We start from the raw sequence: 25644 nt of genomic DNA, 5'->3' as shown, positions 1-25644 counted from the left end.
ATCAGCAACGTAGTTTTTAAAAATCTGTATCTGTGAATACTGTCGTTAAACTTCATGCTCCACTTTAAGTTATTAATCATGGTCAAGTAAATAAGACATTGTACACACTTTAGAAGCTATACATTTTGCAATGTACCGAGCATCTATGTAAATTGTATTCATTTAGCTTGCAATGACATGTTGTAAGGTGGTTTACAACACCTCATAGCAGCCCGTTTATATGCAACTTCAAATTTCAACTTTCACCTCCCATATGTCCTAACGTTCGTTTAAATGTCCATATAAATTACACCAGTACACTCGCCTAGTTTGCTCAAACAAACCTTAGTTTCTTGTGTTACTCGTGTGATATAGTAGCAATTTTATTAATATTTGCCCTAAATGAGCTTTCCAACAAATGCAAAAAATGATCTCACAATGCACCAATATTTGTATAAGCGCAGGAGGAAAGTGTTATCTGGTGTATTAGTCACAAATGGTCTCTGTAGTAAGATCGTTGCAGGTGTTATAGCCCTCTCTAGATTACTGGCGTCAAATATATTTAATAGTATCCGCTATAACCTTTTCTCATAAGTTTAATCATACATATTTTTTCCAAAGAATCGGAACTGTCAAAATAACAAGACGACTCTTTATTGCACATTGATAAGGCATAATACTGCTTTGCTGGCTGTGTTATGTAAATATTTCAACCATTCTGCATACTAATGCAAACAAGTGATACAGATTGCAACATGTAAAATGTCATCCTGAGATAACGGCCAACTTTCTGGCCATTATTTCTAGAAAGAGTCTAATAGATTAAATATATGGATATCTATTTAAATTGTTCACAGGAACATTTAACTTTTATTAACCATTCGATGTAACAATTGATGTTGTTTTATGTTAGTCTCATTATTCTTTGGACATGTTATGTAAGTTAATTTACGTAGACAACCGGTTTAAATGCTACAGACAGTGTACTAAAACGGGTGCATGATTAGGTCAAGCAGATATTCACATATCTTGCACTTATATGTATGATGATTAGGCTATTATCTTCTTTGCCACTCTGTGCGCGTATAATTTACTTTCCATTTGCATTCTATGCAAAACTGTGACTTCCGTGTAATGCTATTTTCAACTTAAACACTCCGCGGCAGCCATATGCTGTAAATATAAATATTCATTAGCCAAGAAGATACAACATAACACTGGACACCGTTTGAAAGTGAAGTGCTTATTTGAAAACAGACCTGGTAGGGCAGGTATAATTTGTGCATTTACAGTATTTGAAAAGTACTACAATACGTACCAAAACAATAAGCAGTCCAGTCTGGGCTTGTAGGAGAAAGTTTATAGAGCATATGCGTTCCACAGTTTATGACCTCAATTTCAATAGCTGAGTCGCAATCACTTGAATGACTTTTCGTGCATGCCGTGCGGTTCACTCTCCCTTCGTTCATTTTGGGTACGGAGCCTTGATAGGAAAACATCGAGATAAGTAACAAGCGTTTACATCTTTAATACCTGAATTAAGTATTGGTTGCAAAAAGTATGTACTTAACATATAATTGAAGGTTTGTGCTCGGTAAACGTTAGCCTATAAAATACCAAGATAATTTCCGTGTAGTTTATTGCATCTTATGTCCTTCTTTTTTATTAGTGTATCGAACATACATGAATGGTTTCTAACTACTTCAAAGTATCAATAACTCGATAAAGTCGAATAATATTACTTTACAGCGACGATGTGATGGTAAAACAAAACATGACATGTATGGTATATAATTATGAACTATTAGAAATGGTTCTGATATAGAAGAATAATTCGATAGTAAATTGCAATGTAAATGAGACTTATTTTGTCAGAAAATATTCGGAGTTTGAATCGTTCTTAAATTATATGAAGTAATTTTGATGTAATTGTATACGACAATTATTTAAGTATCTTAAAACATAACAACACTAAATTTTACACCACCAGATTAGTCCATAAAAGCGCAGCACACATAAATTCAGACATTTATAGGATTCCTTACATTGAAAATAAAATAAACGTAGCTTATGCACTTGTCGGGATATCTGTAAAGTTTCCGTTGCCTTGAATATCAATGCATTACTGTAATAAATCTTTTTGTTCATTTCCTTAAAAGCCATGTATTTGAAGATTTTCATTAAAATGTGTATTGAGTTTAGAAACAGTTTTCTTACCCTTTGGTTCAACCTACTCGTTTAACATATTATTGAATCTACTGGGGTCCGAAAACAATTTATTCACCACAAGCACATAATTGTCTCTACATTAATGTTCTTAGCATAAAATATGTGTTTGGGTGACTGTGTGTGTATGTCTGTGAAAGAACAGGTGGCATATATAACCTTGAGTAAAACATGTAATTATGTTTGATAAAGATGTTTATATTTACATAGATATTATAAGTAATTATTTCAAAGTGTATGAAAAAATTAGGAAAATCATGAGCCCTCCTGTGTCCTTAATAAAATCTTAAATAACTTTAAACGTTTTACAATTTAGATATTTAGGTAACCTGAGAAAAGTGTAGCTGGCAAAGTTAACAGTGCTTTAAATTTAGAAAAAGGATTGCTTTAAGTTGATAACGAATATATTTCATCTTGTCGTTGAAAATACTATAATTTTTTTTACCCACAAGATGAGATATATTCCTTATTTACCTTATTGTTTAAACGTTTTGCCTAGTTAAAGTTTTTAACAGACGAAAGTATCCGATTTCTTATGGTAATGTAAAGTGTTTGACATATATTTGAGTTTTGGTTACAATGGTACAAAACTATAAGTACAATATAATTTATATGCCTAATTCAAGGTTATTTAGTAACTGAATTGATGTTTACTGACTTGAGTGAAGAGAAAAACATAGTTAATTCTCTCCTTTCAGAATCAAATTTTTATCATATAATATGCATTAAGTCAAGGACTAGCATACAGTAATAACATGTAGTTTCATGTAGCATTTCACAATTACATCAATAAGTCATTATTTACAGCACTAAATTATTTTCAATTTAGTATATGTCCTCTCACTATTTGTATCGTATAGGTGTAGCTCGCGAATTACCCAAGTTGTAAGTCTTACATTTTCAGCAAGTCTGCTCCACAATGATAATGTCGAAATAAGTATTAGTCCCATTGACAGTTTTACTGCAACAGGTGAATTTACGAAATCAAATTAACTTCTTAGATGATAATTTCGTGGAGATGCAATGAAACTTAAAGACAGATGATACAGATGCGCATGTGTTATCGTTAATTTTATGAAAGGTGCTCAAATTATAAACATTTATTCCTTTTCATTCCTTTGATAAAGTCCGTTTGTTTGCGATACAAATGCAAATGGTCCTTTATTCACATACTGCTGTATCGTTGTCCTCAGACGATATAACATATAGGTTATTTATGTCAGCAAAATAATATCTAAAAGAAATCCCACAACCATCATGCCAGCGTTAAGCAGTCGAAATGAAAGATATGAGGACAAGAAAACAATGACATATTGTTTTCTCTATGTGACAACACAGGGACTGAAATTCAAAATGCGTATTAAAGTTGGTCAAAATGAGTTTATTTACAGTATACTGTTACGTGTTGTTGTATACAGGGCAACTTGAATACAATACGGGTGTGTCGCTTTCGTTTCGGAGCCCATGAAAATTTAAAGCTGCGGACCAGCGCTAACCATCCTAATTATATGACCCAACACTGTATTGTCCATTTCTTTGTTTAATATTTATATTGCAATTATGGAAGGGATCATATTTTCCCGTTTATTTCAGATGACAGATAACTCAAATTGACCGGTGACGTGTCAGAATTACGAATACAAACATTGTCAATACCACATCTCACCAAACAGCGATAGACCGGTAACTGGCGATCATTTAAGAATATGAATTAAATCTACACTGTTGGAAGTTGAATAATAATGTTAAATTACGCACCATTCATCCATATTGGCGAAAATGCTCCGCATGAATAACCTAACTTCAGGCCAGTAGGATCTGTGAGCATGTTTCTTCTTCCAACGTCATACCAGCCGCTAGTCAGGTATCCATCCACTACACAAAAATTATTATTACTTGCGACTCTGTCTTCTATATCGTCTAATGTCATGTGGCTTCCATTGCAGTGTTCGCCTGTGGGGAATGATTTCTTTGAAATTATATTTATTAAAAAGCAGATTACTTCACTGATTCAATAAATATTGAAAGGAATGGAAATATACTGCAAGCTGCGTAGCACATAGATATGTAATAGATACAAGATCCAGAAAACATCCTTAACCATCCTTCATTCGGATTTAGTGTTGTTCCTTATATATCAGGAGTTTTGGTTCAAATAATTTCCAGCAGCAACTGAATAGAAATTTAGCTTTATCTCAAACCGTTCATTTGGACTGGAGCTAAATTTTAAACATGCAGTTCATAAAATGTTATTTTTAAACGATAAAAATATAAGTTTAAATTTCCGACATAAAAAGAACCACAAAATAAAACTATATTATAGGGATATCGAAACTCGAGGATACGGTGAGCAGGTTAATACATTCAATTTTTCTAATTTTGTTTTCATCAAATATTTCTAATTGCATTCTCCATTTTTTCAGATGCCGTACAACGAAGCATACATTTATAGTGTTCATATGTAATGACAATTTTAAAATAATGTACTTTTAATGTGGTTTGTTTTGCCACTGAAACTCAGAATACTAATAGATAAAAACTCTTCTAAACTTTACCGTAAATCACATCCAAATTGTACCATACAAATATGAACACCAAGATGTTCATTTTACTTCAGTTTGTAATTCCTGCAAAATAAAGAATACGTTTGTACATTGATGGATGCATTTCTGTCTGAATGTAACATAAACATCCATCGTTTTATTTTAACTCGACATTCATTTAGTTAATATTAGGATTATTATTCTCACAAACGAGTGCTATATAGTTGTCAACCTCAAATAAGTAAACTGCTACCACTTGTAGAACTACTACTACTACTAATATCATCGCCGCCATCACGTCTACTATAAATACCAATTTTACTATTAGTATCGCTTCCAGTGTATAGCTCTACTTACTCCTGCTACTACTACTACTACTACTATTATTTCTCATACTACTACGAGAGCTACTGCTACTACTACTTCTACTACAACCACTACTACTAACCTACTATTATTCCTATTACTGCTGACACTACTAACATAGCACTAAAATCAACCAAGCTGTACGTTTGCACGTTTTTATCTTGCTTTTACAGAAACAAATCGGAGACACAGCTGTGATGACCTTTTGGCCGTCACCAACAGTCTTAAAGGTTTTGTCCTAGTCAGTAAATGCGACCATGATGGAGACAGCGTTAAGTTGAACCATCCAAAATCATTTAACTAAATTTTGATATATTAATCTCAGACACAGAAATGAAAGGAGAAAAGCAGCCAATAAATTACATTCACAAAACTGTAGTCAAGATCGAGTTCCATGTAAAACTAATAATAATAATAATAATAATAATAGCGACATAAGCAATAATTAACGATGATAGTAGGGGACGCAGGATAAAATGTCTTAAATCAATAATTTTATTCGACACTTATGATATGTGACTAGAAAAAATACTTATTTTGTATTCTATATCGACTTTTACAACGATATATATATATATATATATATATATATATATATATATATATATATATATATATATATATATATATATATATATATCACATAATATCCTTTAAACGTATTTCTTTCAATTCTCTTATGTATTTATGTCTATATGTTTTGTAAATTATAGAATAGGCATGATGCGGCCTCTTGCCACACACATACGTGTTATTTTAAGAGGTGTGTTATTTATGCAATATTTTCTTCTGTTTTATGCGTCTGACAGATGACAGAGTCTAATATGTTTTGTCTTTAAATAACGTGGATTCTAATTTAAAGCTGACTTTTTATTATAATTATTATTGCCGCTGTACTTTTTATTCCTTTTTATATTGAAAAGTATTCGGTTCTGTTTTGTAATGATTACACTGATGTGCCATTAAACATTCTACATACATACATACATACATACATACATGCTAGCATGCATGCATTCATACATACATACATACAATATATTTACACATACATACATGCATGCATACATACATACATACATACATACATACATACATACATACATACATACGTACGTACGTACGTACGTACATACATACATACATACATACATTCACACACACATACATACATACATATATACATACATACATACATACATACATACATACATACATACATGCATCCATGAATGCATGCATGCATGCGGGCATGCAGGCAGGCAGACAGGCAGACAGACAAACATATATAAATACACACACATACATTGATAGATATCTGTTTCTTTGAAGATATTTCTGCATTCTTTGAGCTTTATAGTCGCAATCTACTGTCTCAATATGCCTTAACGTCATGATACGAATCACAAAACGATATACCTCTAAGGAATAAACTGTAGTACAATAACTTAATGGGTAGCGTGAATATCACAACTTTACAATTTATTTGAGTAATATGATTAAATAGGAAATATTTATGTGAGCGCAGGCATAGTTTGTATTCCAGAAATACCGTTGATTATCAAAGGAAATCAACATTATTCACACGTGGCAATTACAAATATGCTGCTAATAACAGTGATAATATAATCTTTAATGCTGATTCGTCTACAGGAAAAAGCGTATGTAATGCAAGAAGAAAAATAATATTAACTTCCATTTAAGTTGAATTACAAGCACATTGATAGCTCCTCGATTGTAAGTTGCAAGACAAACACATTGATAGCTCCTCGATTGTAGGTTGTAAGACATACACATTGATATCGACTCGACTGTAAGTTGCAAGACATGCACATTGATAGCGACTCGATTGTAAGTTGTAAGACAGACACATTGATAGCGACTCGATTGTAAGTTGCAAGTCATACACATTGATAGCGACTCGATTGTAAGTTGTAAGACAAACACATTGATAGCGACTCGATTGTAAGTTGCAAGACAAACACATTGATAGATACTCGATTGTAAGTTGCAAGACAAACACATTGATAGCGACTCGATTGTAAGTTGTAAGACAAACACATTGATAGCGACTCGATTGTAAGTTGTAAGACAGACACATTGATAGCGACTCGATTGTAAGTTGTAAGACAAACACATTGATAGCTACTCGATTGTAAGTTGCAAGACATACACTTTGATAGCGACTCGATTGCAAGTTGCAAGACAAACACATTGATAGATACTCGATTGTAAGTTGTAAGACAAACACATTGATAGCGACTCGATTGTAACTTGTAAGACAAACACATTGATAGCGACTCGATTGTAAGTTGCAAGACAAACATATTGATAGCAACTCGATTGTAAGTTGAATATGGTAGGGAAATACTCGAATACGAATACTAACATATTTATTTGAAGAACAATTGACACAAATAAACTGAGACGGTACAATTTTCTACCAGAATAAAAATAAAATAGATTGAATAGTAAAGTGGCTTTGAGCTATGGCGTAAATTAAGCAGATAAGTAAAATATTAGCAAATACAATATTAAATGTGATTTCGATGTAAGCTCATTCTGGAGACTTAACGCATTCAAAATTGAAATTAAAGCTCACATTTACTGGCAATTACGTTAAATCCGTGGATAATTTAGTTGCTAAAATCGATATTTTGTATGTTGTTGATTACTGTCATGAACATGTTCAGAGGTCGCCATTTACTATGTTGTTGGTTTCTGTCAAGTAGCGGCGTTGAGGGCGGACAAGCTCTAATTGGTTCACCCGTATTTTCGCAAAAATACGCCTTCCTGGGAAACACCAACAATCATGATATTTTTTAAGTATCCGACATGAGATGACGCTGTTTAGAGAACTTGATTAATCTCCAACCCCACTTACTGGTTATCGCGATTACCAGTGATACACCGAAGGAAAATACGCGAATGTCGGCGACAATTTGGAGCCGCGCCCTCCCTGCTGCTATTATCCAAAAATCGTGTCAAGACCGACTAGATATCGTGTTCGAGGATCATGTAAATGTGTTGTTATAAATCCGTGCGGTGTTGACTGAGCCTGACTAAATAAATTTCTAAATTTATTCATATCCACATCACCGTTGCACCAGGTCTGATGAATATTTCGTAACGTGTGAGTATCAACTCCATTAAACACATCAAGAATATTACAATTATCCCTGATCACTTTTGGTATCTGTGTATACCGCTGGGTTACATAAATCACATCTGTATTTTTGTGTCTGCCTCTGGAAAATATTCTAGCTGGATTTGATTGTTTATCAAGCATCACATCATCATACACGACTAAATTATTAATAAACCCATCAATGGAATCAACACTAGGCGCTTCATCGATATCACTGATAAACTCGATAACATCATCACCGTTTAACGATTTTGCATTTTCATTAAAATCCTTTAGTACATCATAGCACCGCTGGTCATCTACAGATGGAGCTACCAAATACAGCTTATCCCACTTAAGCCATCTCATTATCAAATTAAGTAGCAGCTGTATTTTACCACTTCCAGATGGTGCAATTATAATCATACGGACATAATTTGGTAGCGCAGCATGATGCTTGACTGGTTCTTGTTTTCGTTGCAGAAAAATCAATTACATTCATGATATATATATATATATATATATATATATATATATATATATATATATATATATATATATATATATATATATATATATATATATATATATATATATATATATATATATATATATATATATAATATGGATTTATATTGTGTGATATGCAACACGTGTACCCCAACAGGTGATCTAACAACCATTACAACAAAAAATAACAGATCAGCGGTTACTGGTGAGTGTGAACGATGCGGTACAAAGAAATTTAAATTTATTCCCGCTGACAAGTCAGTGCAGTCGAGTTTTAAAAAAAAACAGGAGGTGATATTGCAGTAAAAGTAACTAAGTTACCTGGAACTCCGTGGGCTAAATATCCAGGAGAAAAACATCTTCCAGGATATAATTACTGCGGGCCTGGAACTCCACTCGATATCAGACTTGACAACCAAGACCAACCAAAACCAGGAGAGGAATGAATAAACGCTATTGATAAAGCTTGATATGCTCATGATGTAGCTTATAAAAGTAAAGATCTGCAGCATAGGCATCTCGCAGATGTAAAATTAATTCATGCACTAAATTCCATTACTGATAAATCTTTCAAGGAAAGGTTAGGTAGATGGTTAATACAATCCGCAATGAAAGGTAAATTATAAATTTATAAATGGAATCGATTTATTATTCCCCAAGTAGATACTGGATGGGTACCGCAGCGATTAGTAAGCTCGCTGAAGCAGCAAATGTTACGCGTGTTACTACTAAAAAATGGTTATCCAAACAGGCAATATGGCAAATTTACCAACCACCGCCTAAACAAATTCACTTTGCACATTTCAATGTCAGTGTTCCTAATGAAGTTCATCAAGCTGATACATTATTTCTACCACATGATACTATTAAAATCCAAAGACGTCAAATAACATACAAGTATGTGTTAACTTCGTTGACGTTGCAAGTAGATATAAAGAAGCAGAACCGTTGTCAACAAAGACAGCTGCTGAAGTAGCCGATGCGTTTAAACGAATTTATCAACGAGAACCCTTGCAATGGCCAAATCTGCTACAGGTTGATCCTGGCAAAGTGTTTCAGGGCGCAGTATCATCGTTGATGAAACAACATAACGTCACCATCAGACGAGGGCATACTGAGATTCACCGTGATCAGGCAACTGTTGAACGATTTAATCGAACACTTGCTGAGCGATTATTTGGATATCAGTACGCGAAGGAATTCATTCAAGACAAGAGATCTCGTGAATGGGTTGCAATATTACCGAGCGTGATAATTGCATTAAATAATGAAATAACTCGAACAACCAACATGAAACCCATTAGCGCAGTCACACACAAAAAACATATACCAGTACAACGCCGTGATTTTTCAACACAGAAAATACTGGGTAATGACACTGTGAGATATTTATATGAACCCGGTGAACTTGAAGGTGGTAAAAAAGAGCGACTGATCCTATTTGGAGCATCACGACACACAATATATCTAACATAACAAGATCTACTGGTAGACCCGCAATCTACAGACTGGATTCAACTGCTCCTCAACGTGGATTCACACGTGAACAATTACAAGTAAGTCTCGAGGACACACAATTACCGCCCACATCACTTAACTAGCGTCCCTACGTCGATTACATTCAAGACAGGTAAGCAACACATTTTCTCGTGTATGACCGCGACTGTTATATTTTCTATCTACGGTAAATTGTCTTGTATTATTACTCGAGTTCTGCCACAACATTACACAATTACAGCTCGCACAGTGATTATTCTGATGTAGTTTCAGCGCGTTAATAAATTCAACGTCAAGATCAAAGTCGAGATTTTTTTTGTCACTTTGTTTATAACCAGCCATTTTTTTCTTATTATATCGTTGTCAATGTCATCATTAATGGTTTCTGACGAGTCCATGACGATTCTCCGCAATTTAGATACTTTTCTAACTCGATACACTGCAAGATAAATTAAGTTCGACCATTCGATCCGATCATCAACAATCCAAAAAACTGTATCAGTCCTTGTGATGAGTGAATTGTCATCGCGTATCCTAGCATCCACGGGGAATTATCAGCGTGCAGCGCATCTTGAGCAACACTGACATCAACTGCGACAATATCATTCAACACAAGATTCTGCTTCCTCCTTGACTCTGTCAAGTGTCCTTGTACATCAACATCAATATTCTGCCGTCGCGTATCAGCTGGTCAATAACACAGCGGCACTGGCAATGTTGGAAATTTTTCTTCATGTAACTGAAACAACCGCTGTTGAAGTGTGTCTCTGACTATCATTCTACTTGCCACTATCAAATCGTTTGGTTTCCACGTTTTCCAAAAGTCATTCATGGAAGTTTCTGAAATCACCTTGTGCATATTTCCCATTGAATTTTATTTGGTTGTAGTCTGATTATTTTTTTTAATTCCTTTAATTCTGCATCAAGAGATCTGTGATCATCAGTTATCTCCGAATAATAATCAACAAAATTATTCAACCAGTCCTGTGGAGATCTTCCAACAAACAAAGGTGGTTGACCGTGATCGCCCCACATAACCACTGCAGTATTTTTCTCTAATAGCCAATCAAGAAATGTTTTTAATGTTTCTAACGGCACTGTGCACACTTCATCCCATATAATAACTTTTGGAATATATTTCTCTCCCATTCGGTCAGAAGTCCACACACCACCGCTGTATTTGAAAAAGCTGTGATAAGTACAAGAATTAACTCCTCGTTGTTTCTTCTCCCTGGTGAGTCTGTGTGTTGGTGTTAGCACAATCATATCTTAATTCTGGCGCAATAATTCGATCACTCGAGTTGTCTTACCAGGATCACCCGGCCCGTTCAAATAAACGGTTTTGTGTCTGGATACTGGATCATACACAGACGGCGCCAACGACAATTCTGATAATTCTGATCTGCAATAACTATCTTTAACCGTAACATCAGCGGATTCACAATAACAATGTAACATTTCTTGTTTTATTCTCCACGAACCCAGTGATTCATCGGTGCTTGTGAAACGAGCCAGTAATTCTGAATATCTTTTATCGATATATCATGAATCCGTTGCAACTCTAACTGCAGTGACAGTAAATCTATTTATCATCGATAGCAAATGTATAGAAACATAAGCAAGCATAGAAGATCTTAAATGTGTATACTGAGGAGATTCTCCATCAATGTAACTAACAATTGTGCCCAACCGTGTTCCGTCAGAGAAGTAAGCATCTTCCCGATTGCAAAATATATTTCTCGCAGCGGCATCAGCAATTATAAAATCTAATTCAACATCATTCATAATCAATCGTGCGTAAATTTACCGATTATTCTTCTACCAAGATCCTTTGCTGTTTTTTCACTGTTGCTGAGTTTAATCCTGAGAATATTAGGAGCATCATCGACGATGACATCAGCAGAAACGTTTGGACATTCCCGCGCATATTCTTCGATGACTTCATGGAGACTGATACGCTACGTTGTTGGTAACCAAACCGAAGTCTGCTTCCGATATGGTATAATTGCTTTACTGACCGTCAACGATATCAATACACGGTTGTCAATCATATATCGTAATAACACTATTGATGCCCAACATTTCTCCGAGAAGTGTCTGCCCAACCAAACATAACAGCACGGATGAAGATTCTTAGCGAATTCAAACGACACTACACGAGCGAATCCTGTCAGCAGGAAATCGGGCAATGGACCATTAATTGATACTCTTACCATCTCATGGCAAGGATGACCAAATCTTTTAAAGTATTCGTTACACTCGCCCATCCCGAGAAAACTTCCCGGAAAACACGCGACCATGTCCAAGGAAATGACATCCTTGTGGTCATATTCGGTATTCCAGAAACCGCCATGTACGTACTCAATATAACTCGCCTGAACATCTTCAAGGAACTCCATGAATTTCTCTCTCTCGCGGCGTGGCCAGCAACTGATAGAACTGTAAAACAATTAGTTAAGAATTGCTCAGCATTTTCTGAATATTTTTCCGATAGTTTTCTCATTTCTTCATGCAGAGATCATTTACGATATAATTCACCGTTAGGTCTTACAAATTGATCATACTCGCCATCTTCGGAACTTTTAAACAACCACACTGACACGGGATCCTTTTTGCTTATCCGGCTGATAGCATCAAATATGTTTTCCCAGGATTTTTTCCCAGAGTTCTCTGACGAGTAATATCTCACAACACGATCTCGTGGAAATATTGTTACTGCGGTGGTCCAAGCGTGAGCGTTATGATCAATACTTTAAATTGGTGTTCCATTTCACTTATTCGCTGATTCATATAAAACCTGCACCGTTAACGTTTTTACTACCATTGTAAATTTTAATTTACTTGATAACTCAGCGACATCGTTTATTGACGCTCCTGTATCCTTGACCGATTCAGCCCACTTCGCTATTTTTTTCACGTCGCAGATCAGTTAAACCGTTTCCACGCTTCGCATTTTTAAAATGTTCTGTTACTCGCTCGGCTACACAATTCAGCTTTGAAAATCTCATCGGGGCAAGATCATTAATGTTAGGTCTATCATTTAGCTGATAAATTCCATAAACAACCGCAGTCACAGGATACGATCGAGCGTAATATGGTCTGTCAGTCCCAGTTAACATTCCTGGTTTGGAATCTTTACTTAACACAGCGGTTTTTCCATTAGCAAGGACAGGTTCACGTTTGTCACGGATAATCCACGTATCGGAATCTGCTTGCACAATAAACTTTATTCTGAAAAGATATTTATTATCGCTTTGATGAATATCAAGGTAATCGATAATCGTTTTTGCTCGTGTATCGTTCATTGTAGCATAAATGACAGAGTCGTCGCGTACAATTTTGAATGTAGACCACACGTGAGATGCTCCATCATCAAGAAATTCGTTTTTGGCACTTTTGATAATATAAATCAGATCAGCCAGAGCTCGCCTCCACGAGTGACGGGGTAGTCTGCAAAGATCGAATCTACAAGCTTTCGAGGGCTTGATTCTGGATAATCTCTCAAACTCATCCATATATAATTAAGACAAATATTTAAATAAAAAATATTATATATACAATGTCTCAAACAAAAAATAAATGTAAATGGCTTGATGCAGGATCTGTGACTTCATGTGGCAAATCCTGCGGAAACGAATTCTGCGGGCAACATTGACAATGTGTTCGCAATGGAAGCTTGGGACCAATACCCTGCTTACGATGTGGTGTCGGAGTCCGGGGATAGACACAGTTGTATGCAAGTTGCTCTGGTAAGCGATACAGGGAACACAAAAGATATTATGATAAAAAGAAACCCGACTCTGTCCCTGACAAAATTAGGGGTAGAGTTATAGCGTGTGAAGAGGATTATTTTAATAAGTTTTCAGACAAACTATAATTTAAACAAATGATGTTATTGTATAAATGAATCAAAAAATTTGTCAGACACGCAATCATCAAGGTTTATGAAGCGTCTCGTGATGGAATAGTTAGGCACTGTAGTTTGAAAGAACCAGTTGGTGTTGCTAATAATACTGGGTATTTTAGATTTGCCGTTGTAGGCAAGAAAAGTATTCTCTGTCATCGTTTCATATTCGAATGTTTCTTTGGAGAGATATGGGATGGTCTTGTGATTAATCATATTGACAGAGATAAACTTAACAACTCTTTACAGAATCTTCGGGCTATTACACAAAGTGCAGATTCTGTACGAGGATATACTGTTCGGTTTAAGAGCACTGGAAAGAGAACGGTTCAATCTTTAAATATAGCGAACGGCGAAGAGAGAATTTTTCAATCAATGACCGCGGCTGGCGAGTATTTCGGTATTCACTCGCGTTCGATACAACGTGTTGCAGATAAAGTGTCCGAATCATCGTTTTCATACCTTCTTGGAAACTGGATTTCGTATTCCTTTGTAGATACAGATAACGGAGATAACTCTACAGCGATTGTGTAAAAGTCAATGATGCAATTACCTCACATTTTTACCTATTTTACAGATTATTCAGCGCGGCAGAACTGTATACAGTTAATTTTTTACAGCCGTATAGTTTCGTGGCGTATCCGTCTTATTGTATACACACTGCGCCAGTAAGGTTAACCTTTCCCTGTTGATAAAATCAAGAATTGTACAGGTAACCTTTTTTACGGGTAATGTTTAGAATTAAAATCCAGTTCAGAATTAAAATTCAGCTGCAAATTGTTAACTGTCTGTAAACGGTTAACTATATAATAATTTTAAAATCCTATATCAGTTGATTAGAACGACTGGTGCAAGTGGTAGAGCGGTTTACTTTCGTTCCTTGATGTTGTCAATGGGTCGACGGTTCGAGTTTCGTAATGGGCATATTGTCGACGGTACCGATTTATAGGGGTTTTCCTATATAAGCGGGTAGCCAGTAGCCCCATGTACCTCCGTCTCATCACATCAGATACCGTGGTGAGTGCGTCTTTTGCACTTGCCCCGGGATTTGATCTTGGGAGAGTGTATATGCACAGACAGACATTTCGTTTCGCTAGCGTCCTCCCCCAAAAAAGCAGTAGCGTGGATGCATAAGCTCTAAGTCACATGGGTGCCCCACAGAAAGAATGTTTGGCTAAAAGAAACGGCCTTGGTGGTCGAAAAGATCAAAAAAGATCTCAAACAAAGACAAAATTCTCAAACAAAGGACTCCCATGAAAGACACACAAGCCAGTGCAGGGATATCCATGACTGATAACCGCTCATCATAGCTACTGTTTATTTTTGGTCTAAAATATTTTTCTTTTAAATATATAATATTCGTTATAATGAATTACGAAAATATCAATGATATAATTGTTGCTATTAAAAAATTAGAACATGATGGTATAAATTTATCCTATGAACTAAATCCTGAAAAAAAAAATCATTTCTGATTTTAAAACACTACAAGAAAGAAAAGAATACGGAGCGTACACACTGCCGGCTCAATATGGATTTATAAAGAAAATTGAGACGAAGTTGTATCAATCACTGGCTGCAGTAGATGAACCGCGACTGGTTGAATTTGTCTCTCTCTGCCGTGCAATCGATAAAAATAAATCAGCATTCTCTCAAGAATACGAAGCCAGGAATGTACTTCATACTCGTTTAAGACAATCAAACATTTTTGTCAGATTGTGAAACGATCGAAAACGAAAGTTAGACTCGTTGATTTCATCAAAGATTTTAAGTACTTGGAAATGAAATCTAGTACTTGGAAATGAAATCAAGTACGTGGAAATGAAATCGAAAGTAGCATGTCAGTCCACCTTGTTAATACAAGGGATGGATAATTCTTTTTTCTTCGCCGTTGACAATATTACATTTTTTTGTTTTTCACTGACAATAGTCGGATTTGCACGATTTTTACTAGTAAATACCCTATCAGAAGTAGCAAATCCGACGATTGTCATGATTTTTACTAGTAAATGCCCTATCAGAATTAACAAATCGGTCGATTTTCATGATTTTGACAGTAAAATACCTTTCTGAATTGGCAAATCAGTCGATGTGCACAATATATATGTAAATAAAATATCTTTGATATTGCCCGTGCACAAAAAATAAAATTATTATACTCGCCTGTAAAATCAGTCGATGCACACGATTTTTACTAGTATTTACCCCTTCAGAATTAGCAAATCGGACGATTTTCATGATACTTACTAGTACAATATCTTTCCGAATTAGTAAATTAGTGGATGTGCATGATTTTGACTAGTAATTACTCCTTCATATTTAACTAACCAGTCGATGTGCATGATTTTGACTACCTAAACACCCTTCAGAATTAACAAAATCGTGTGATGCGCAATAAAAATAAATATCATATAGTGCACTTGCAGATTTCAATATATCTTTTTACTTGTATTAATCTGATGAATTAAATAATATTTCCTTAAGTCGATCAGATTTAATGTAAGAGTGTGCATAATTTCGAATCTGATCTTTATCACACGTGACCATAGAAATATGTTCTCGCTGTAGTTTATCCAACTGCAATTGTGTCAATAAAAAATATTCGTTACCGTTTACATCAATAACCAGATCAACTGGGCCGACTAGAAACTGTGTAAACACGTTTTTGATGTAGTTTTCAAGTACTTGCTTGTCGTGTATGAAAACCTTCACGTGCTGGTACATTAAATGATACTTGCTTGATTAATTTAAGTTAGAAATCAAGGTCTTTCAGTAAAAAAATAAATTTCTTGCAGATTTAAATTGTTTGCTTTTTACTGAAAAATTCGCATGATTTTGACGACCTTATTACTTTCCGAATTGTGCAAAATGTAACATCCGCCTGAGAAAATAAATCTAAGATAAGATCCTTAGGATTTCTCAAGTAAACTAATATTAACTATCTTAGTTCATTAAATCCAATAATTGGCCTGAGTGGTCTATTAGTTTGAAATTTATTCTTGATAACAATGGACTATGGCATCGTAGATAGACTGAATTGATCGGCTTCTGCACAATCAGATATCCAGGTGGTTCTTTCGGGGTGAATGAATAAAGAATGAATCCTTGCTGGGCTTTATTTGATACTGTCGTGTCCGTGCTGTAGCTGCCATCAATTATATCACACACAAGAGTGACAGCGACCACTGAGGATATATTTACGCTTTCCGGGGATACATGTCGTCCTTGCCCCGCTGGGCCATTGTTGTGCCCGAGAATAGTTGCCGGTGGTAGCGTTTTTCTCCATTCTGCGAGTATATCAGGGAAGAACTCATCGATGATATCATTGACTGATTTTCTTAGCTCGGTTGCGTTATATTCGGGAAATTCAAAATTCGGTAAATCAGCTTTTGTTAACGAATATGCAGTTAAACAGTTATGTTTATCGTTGTCGTAAAAGACGCCGCCAATTATTGCTTGAATTAATCGCCGGTTAATATATTCCATGTCGAATACAAGCTGATTTAATATCTCAATTCGTGTAATGATTTCGCCGCGTGACGATGACAAATCAAAAAGATGCTCATGAAAACTCTGGCGTAGTTTTTCTCGTTGTGTTTTATGTTCTTGATTAATGATTTTAAAATATTCAACGATCTGACTTGAGTCAAAAGCAAGACGTCTTTCTCCTATGGGACCTTTCTCTCAGTGAGCTTTGCCTTTTTTATCCTAAGTAAACTATTTTTGTATGATGGTTCAATTCCGTGTTATGAAGTTTTATCCGTGACATAATCAGACTTTTTAGGTTCTGGTGGCATTGGTGGTGTTGGTGGTTGAATTGCAGGCCATCCTAACACTGTTCTGATCGATGACTGACATATATTCACGGCGTATTCAGGAGAGTTTATCTCGATGGCCGAAGACTGCGTTGGTTCATGAGCGGTTATTGCTGTTTTGGATTCTGTTCATGTGACATTTTTTATTCGACGTTGTAATTCCTCATTGATTTCTTCGATTTGATAGCTTCCGTCTGGTATTCCAATGGAGGTCCAGTCGGGTTCGCCCGATTTTGTGTCGTTTTTATTTGCAAACACAAACGAATTATTCGCTGGCAATTCACCAAATGATTTTGATCTGATATTGGGCCAACTGTGATATACTTGTAATCGTGCTAGAGCGATATCGCTTACCGAAATCGCAGTTGGAAAATTAATACTGAATTCAGGTTTGGTCGAGCTTACTGTTATCATTGAGATTCGTGCTGAAGTTGTGTTCGTGGCTATCTGCTGAAGTAATTATGTCATTGTTATTTATTTTATTTTCCTTCAAACGTGAATTTGTTTGTATATCATTGCTATGTTCGTGAATTCGGAATCTGATAATGATTCGTCGTTGAGGCTTGATGTTATCAACGACCACAATTTTGAGTATGCTGCTGTTGCTGTGCTTAGCCGCGTGACAGCGTCGTGTAGTTTTGTGCTCGTACACGTTGATATCTTTTTATATTAAAAACACCAGTCGCGGCCGCTGATGATGAAATGCATATTTTTACTGCGATTGCAGTTGTTACAGGCGATAGCGCTGATAATATTACTCCAGTGGATGCAACTAACGCGGATACTGAGTACACTAATTTCTTATCGGCTGCTTCCAGCATAAATGTTTCTTCGTTTCCGCTAATGAATATGATAGTCACAACCCAGTAAAACTTGTCGGTGGAATGACGCCAGGGATATGTTGTACATATCTCAAATTTTGCAGCACTGAACACAGACAGTCTATACACTCCAGTGACAGTTGCGGTATATTTGATAGCATTGTTCTGCGCTGACCATGTTGCGAATCCAGATGATACCGTGTATACGATATTGGTAATATGCCCGGGAGTAACTCTAGGTGGGATTTTAATCAGATTAATTTGGTTAACGATCTCAGGAATTCCACTTACGACATCTTGTGTTCGTTTGATCGTGTCAACGTTAGTTTTGATATCAGAAAGTTTCATATCAGCGGTGGGCGGAGGGCCAAAGAATTCCTCTGCGGTTACATCAATTTTTCCAAAGTTTCTACGGAGATTTGCAAACACGTTTACGTGAACGTCATAGTCAGCCCGCAACGTGGATTATTTATTGTCTACGGTGTCAACATATTTTTTGTTGCCGCGTCCTCGTCGGATGTTATATCCGCTAACACCAGTATTTTGTTTCCGTTCATGTTGAGTTCACCTCTCATTGTGCCACTGGTAGTTTTTAAACGATTGGCTACATTTTTGTGATCTCACCTCTGATGGTTAACAACGATATACTTGAGTCTTTGATTCTACCGTCGTCGGTAAACATAGGGATGTTGTCCGCGATAGCCCCAAGAACTCTGCGAATTATATCAGTGTATCTGATATTGCTGGTTCTGAGTTTACCGTATCGATCCTGAAAATTAAGAACTTCATCTGGGTCTATTCCGGAGAGAGATAAAAGATTGTCGATTTCATCTTTGGTCGCATACTTTGATAAATCTACATCGCCGCGGGATATTTTTGTCTTTGTTTCGATGAGAGATCTGCCGTAAACATCAACCATTATTCCTTAGGGATTGTTTAAAATGTTAAATCGGTCCTCGGTATACTCGTGCACGACTATGTGAGGCGGTTTGGTTGATTTAGATAACGCGTCAAGTACATTAATTACTTCACGGCTTGATATTGGTGGATCGGTTAATGTTTGTCTTGGTAGCGTTGAATACCAAACTGGAATGGGAGTGGAAGTGCTTTGTGCGTACTTTAGAAATTCAACTGGCGGTGCTAACCCATACAAATCGAAATAAACAATTCCACGTGGATGTATCGCGTAAGCAACCCAGTGAGTTCCTGGACCATCGCTGTTATCGAGATTCATAATTCCAGTTTCTATATTATTCGGTTGTCTGGGTAACTGATCTCGCATAAAAACACCTCTGAAATTTTTTGTATTTGATAGTTTAGCGGCATCGAGTAAATCAAACTTTGACATTTGTGTAAAACCGTTGGTTTTTAAAACCGTTTTGGGTACCATGAAGGCGGAGTTCCTGCAAGTCTTAGACCCGCTCCGTATTGTTCCACTGGTAATTTTAGACGACTCGGCTGAGGTAAATTGGACTTTTTTGGACGCCTTGTTGGTTTTTGTGTCCGTGATGATCTTTTCTTTAAGTTCTTCTTGTATAAAATTCCCTTTCCAGTTGCTTTCTTTAATGCCATTCCGGCAGCTGTTCCAACAGCACCTAACGCGGCTGCTTTTGCCATAGCTGGGGCAGCATCAGCTATCAACGCTGGTATTGCTGCGAGAAGTGGAAATATACCACCAATTTTAATCATGTCGCGGATAGGTCTTGGAGCGAAATCAATTTGAACTCCTGTGCTTTCCCGCTTCGCTATATTGAAATGTTTCAGTTGGGTTTTAGTCAACGATAACTTGTTTGGACCACCACTAGCAATTTGATCTCGCACTAGTGTTATCGTCTACCCGGGTGCAATTGCGTTTTGTAATTTCTTCGCCTGACCAGCAGTCAGGGTGACATTAACGTGATTGTATGACATTTTTTAAATAAAAATAATTGATCTAGTTGTCTACATGGTTTCCACTGGGGCATCAATAACTCTCATTCGCCCACCAACACCTTCAAGTATCATTGATTTGTGACTGAGTATAACATCAATTGCTCTGTAGTTATTAGCTAAACGCACGATAGCTCTGAAGTGTATATCAGCGACAGATTGCTTAATTAAATCAAGATGTTGCAGCGAAAAGTAATAAATTGGATACAACGATATAAAATCCGGTTGTGATATTTGTAAACCAGTGTCTGTGTTTTGATTACATGCCATAAATGTCATCAAGCAATGATATGCACGTGCTACTTGATTATCCTCAAAATTCAACGTTATATCCTCGGATGGTTCTTGATGCCCATTTATTCTTAAAGATACTTCGACGCCAAGTTTGTCAAATATCATTTGATTTCTTTCTTGATTGTTTAATCGTTCAGCCAGTTGAAGAGCAACAAAGATATGTCTCGGTGCAGAAACGCCTTGCTGTGACGATTTATGCTAAGTGAATGAACCGTTGACATGATTTTGATTACTGTCGGTAGTTACCGTTAACCACAATAATATCGATTTACCGCCTTGATCCATAAAAGAAAGTAGCCGCTGTTCTTCAGCTATTGATGGTGACATTACCGGCATCCATAATGCGAGCTTAGATAATACTACTTTACCAGCAGCAGAGCCGGCTTCTCGCCAGATAGCATCATTATCTTCCTTTCGATGAAGAACAGCTGTGTGTTTGGCTCCAAAAATGACCTTTCTGACATTTCTGCAAATTCCAAAGATGTGGGATAGTGGAATTGCGCACTATAATTGTTTACTAGCACCTTTTAACATTGATTGACGTGTAGAAAAACCTAAGTTGTATTCTGGATTAGCACTAATAATTATCGGCTCCACATCTGCGTCATCATCAGCAGCAGAGTGCTTTTTTGGCCGTCTTACAATACTAGACCTCCCATCAGGATAGTTAGCATTATCCTTAGCGAACATCATAGTTGGGACAGCTGATTTACTATATTCATCTGAATATCTTGCTAGGCCAATAATCGTTGTAGCAACGTCAACATTTTCTTGGATTGTCTCAATTTCTTTTCCATCAATCATATTGGCGGCACTTTTATAAATAACGCCATGATGCCATTATTAACAAATCCAGCTCTAACATTAGCTCCGTATGCTGCATCATCGTCAGTGTTTGTTACAAGTTTACCTACAACTTCAATAAATGCGGGTAAGAAATACGAACTTGTATCCTGAACTCGTAATTCAATTCGTCCCCATTGATTTGGCGACACTGCCTCATAAGAATAATACTAATAATCACGCACGGATTCATCCTTGAGTACTGGTGCATCCATATCAAACGCTGGGTCAGATACACGTTTGAACATTTTATTATAATGTGTTATCTTCGAAAACGAAGACCACTTCACGATATAAAACTTGTGTTTATTTGTTCAGCCCCTTGATTTATCAGCGCTGCTAGTTTTTGATTTGCGGCTTGATTTATTACTTTGCTGACATTCGCGGGCATCACCTCAGTGCTTGGTAATTTTACTGGTGGTGGTGGTCTGTGTATTAATCGTGCTAGCCTGTCCTTGACTGCCAAAAACGCTTTACTGGCAACGTTACCAATAGCGCCAGGAGCTTTATCACGAACAACGTAATATCTTTCATTGATAATTGTTTTACGATCGTACTGCTTTGGGAGCTATCCTTTTGAATAAACCCTGAACAGCATCACCGAGTCCGTCTCCGTAAGTTGCTTTATAGGTTGGTGATCGCGAGTTTTCCACGTAGACCGGTACGGGCCCACGATGAGAAGTCTGTATGATCATTTTTTTTTAATTATTCATTTATCTAACAACTAGTCACTATGATAGTCATCAACGAGCTCATCAATAAGTTCTCGGTAGATACTAGTATCCATGATACCGCCTTGAAATAATCGTTGACAGATATCAGACGCTTCATTAATTATTTCGGCGAGTTATTTCCAGCTCGTTTTCCTCCAATGAGAACTTCTAATAGTTGCATGTCATTGATGATATTGTTAGGGCAAGCAATAAAACCACTTCCCAAACCACTGCCATTAGCGCCGGATACTTCTCTTTGAGATGATTGCAGCTCGGCTTTTACATCTTGTTTAAATTGTATATACCCAGGATCCTTTAGATTAACACGCGAATTTTCAGAGGCAAAATATACTGCAAGAAGCCGACTTTTAGGTTGTATTTTTTTAGCGTATTCATGTCTCATATCATTTTTTCTAGACGCATAACCACGTGCAGCAACACTGATTAATACTTCCCGGTTCATAAAAGTATTAAGGTCATCATCGGTAATCATCAGTGCAGGTTGTGATGGTAGTTCGGTCCTGAGTCGAGATTGTTGTTGTTCTATTTGCGGTTGAGGCGGAGGAAGTAAATAGGATTCTTGCTCAGGCGGCGAGTATGGAGGTAGTGGTTGTGATGTGTATTGTTTACAAAGTTCCTCTATTTCATCCCTAAAACTCTCAAATCTTGGATCATTATTTCTAGCCTGTGTTTTGTTATAATACACACAATATACCCACCCGATAAAATTTCTATCACTTACGGTATCATACCCTGGTTTTAAAATTCTATCTTTCTGAGTCGTACCTGCTAATGTTGCAGTGGGCAAATCCTCTTCTTTTATTTCTTTAAGTTGCTTAATAACACCTTCGTTACATTTTGCAATCAGTTCAACATTTGCTTTTACTGGTTTGGATTTAGGCGCGAGTTCTTTTTTCACGTCAGCGACTACAGTACGAATTTTGCTCATGCCTTCAAGTATTTCTTCATCGACGGGCGCAGGTTTAGCAGCTATATTAGGTGGAAGATCTCGAAAAATCCTTTTTCTTGTTTTAGTTATTGCTGCTATTTTTTCAGTCTGCTCAGCGGTTTGTTTTAATACTGGAATAATACCCAGCTTTTTTCTTTCCTCCTTATCCTTAATATCCCCCGATATAGCTCTTTCAATAGTCGCTGCAGCTTTTTCAGCAGCTGTTGTTACAGGTTAAAATAACTGTTGTGTACCCGTAGCAAATTAAACTTGTGCTTGCTGACGTTCTTGAAGTTTTTGTCTTACAGAATCACGAACAGGAGGAAATTGTTTGATTGCCTCTAGTCGCTCTCGAGTTAGTCTAGTGGAATGTGCTTCTCCGATATTTGACATTATTGATATAATGATGATTTAATTCATAGCAGCAGGGAACGCGCGGCCCTTAATTGTCACCGACACACCTCGCGTATTTTCCTTCGGTGTATCACCCGCCCTCCCTGCTGCTCATGTACATGTTCAAAAGTTAACTACAAAACTGTCTGCTATTATAGGCATGCTGCAGGAGATATAGGAAGAAACTAACAATCAAGAAGTAAAATTGCATATCCATTATAGCTGATATGATCGAAGGTGATATATTTAGTAAGTGCAATACGTACATATATAATTTTGAAATATCGTATTATGTAAACTTACGTGCGTTGAAGGTGTAGAAAGATTTTATTTTTCTCCATTAATACTAGTTATGTTTCATCTTAGTACATGACTATTTTGGTTGAAGGAGAACACATACATACAACCCAATATATGTAAATAAAACCTCAGACACGCAAGAGAACGGCAGACTTTAATGACCTATTTGTTGCAATCATTAAAATAGTTAAATATAATTTACAATATTTGATGCGAATAAATCACAACAATGCATCACGTTGGGGTTATGGGTGACATTGCCTTGTTGACAAGTTTGTTATGTAGGAAAACAGGGCTCAGAATTGTATTGTGAAGCAAGTATCTTCTGAAATAAATCAAGTGCCTAAAGAGGCAATATTGTTTCCATCCATTTGATATTCTCGGTTAGAATATACTCCTTTGTTTTGCTGCCTGTATAACGCATGTATTTACGCCCTGAATTGTATGATGCAAATATGAGGTTATAACGAAGAAACACTAAAAATAAACAAGTGTTTTTTTAATATGAACAAGTTATCTTTCTTTAGATGTATACATTTTCTATGGACGTATTTGAAATATAGGGAGGTTGATATTGATGGTGTAGGGTTTGCATCGTATCAGATACAAATGCTTCTAAACCACTGAATGTAAGTCATGTTGACACTTTTTGAATGGGCAATTTAGTGTTACTGAGACACATCCACGTATCAATCTTCATGAGTTTAAAACGCATAAGGTTTGAATTACAATAGACTTGTCTTAATGTTATATCACGCATGTATAACTGTAGCTGAGTATATTGTTACGACTCTATGGTTTTAAACTAAGTAATAGAAAAGAGGGAAAAGCAACGAGCTTTGTAAAATTCGACAGACAATTTAATACAAAGTGAAAATATAAAACAAATTTACATTTTCGCGAATTAAATTCTCTATAGTGCTAAAAGTTAACAAAAGTTTAGAAGTACAGATTATTCCAGATGAATTTCAGCGGATGTCCGAATGAGTTAAAATATTGAATGTACTCATAAACTAATGTTTTGAATGTGCTAATGTACTAACAGTCTCAATGTACCGCAAATATATATTCCAAAATGTCCATGTATGAATTCCTAACACTCCAAAAATAGTCAGAAAACGGTTCTGAGCATTTTGTAGTTCCAGTGTATAGCTTAAAGACACAAGTCTTGTAAACAAAACAACAAATGAACGCAACTAAATTATGGGTGTATGAGTATTAATATAGGAATTAATAGTTATGCTTACTTCAGACTTATATACAGACTACCACCTGACTTATGGCACAAACAAATGCGCTAGACTTTGGTTATTTACAAAGAGGGATTGCTTCAAACAGCAAGCAAAATTTGTTCCTAGCAATTACTGAGACCAGGCTCGGGCAATACATAGAACTCAAAACTGTATTAAAATGTTTACAATTAATAACTATTTTA

The 25644-nt window shown here is 36.2% G+C and overlaps 1 protein-coding gene across 2 annotated transcripts in view; it reads right to left on the bottom strand.

Annotated features, from left to right (window-relative positions):
* The window catches only part of LOC149799353 (von Willebrand factor D and EGF domain-containing protein-like), a 92625-nt gene that overhangs the window by 61101 nt on the left and 5880 nt on the right, over positions 1-25644 (bottom strand). For both annotated transcript variants that reach the window (XM_089958675.1, XM_089958676.1), the window contains exons 2-4: positions 4761-4832; positions 3964-4158; positions 1298-1462 (exon numbers count right to left, since the gene is read on the bottom strand). In XM_089958675.1, the coding sequence (XP_089814801.1) occupies positions 1298-1462; positions 3964-4158; positions 4761-4812 (412 nt within the window). In that variant the 5' untranslated portion in view covers positions 4813-4832. The remainder of the gene's footprint in view (positions 1-1297; positions 1463-3963; positions 4159-4760; positions 4833-25644) is intronic.

Source organism: Sinohyriopsis cumingii, chromosome 5 (assembly GCF_028554795.1).
Source record: "Sinohyriopsis cumingii isolate HCF-2022 chromosome 5, ASM2855479v2, whole genome shotgun sequence".
Classification (NCBI taxonomy): domain Eukaryota; kingdom Metazoa; phylum Mollusca; class Bivalvia; order Unionida; family Unionidae; genus Sinohyriopsis; species Sinohyriopsis cumingii.
The sequence above is the reverse complement of the archived record's forward strand: the minus strand, read 5'-3'. Positions and strand labels throughout refer to the sequence as shown.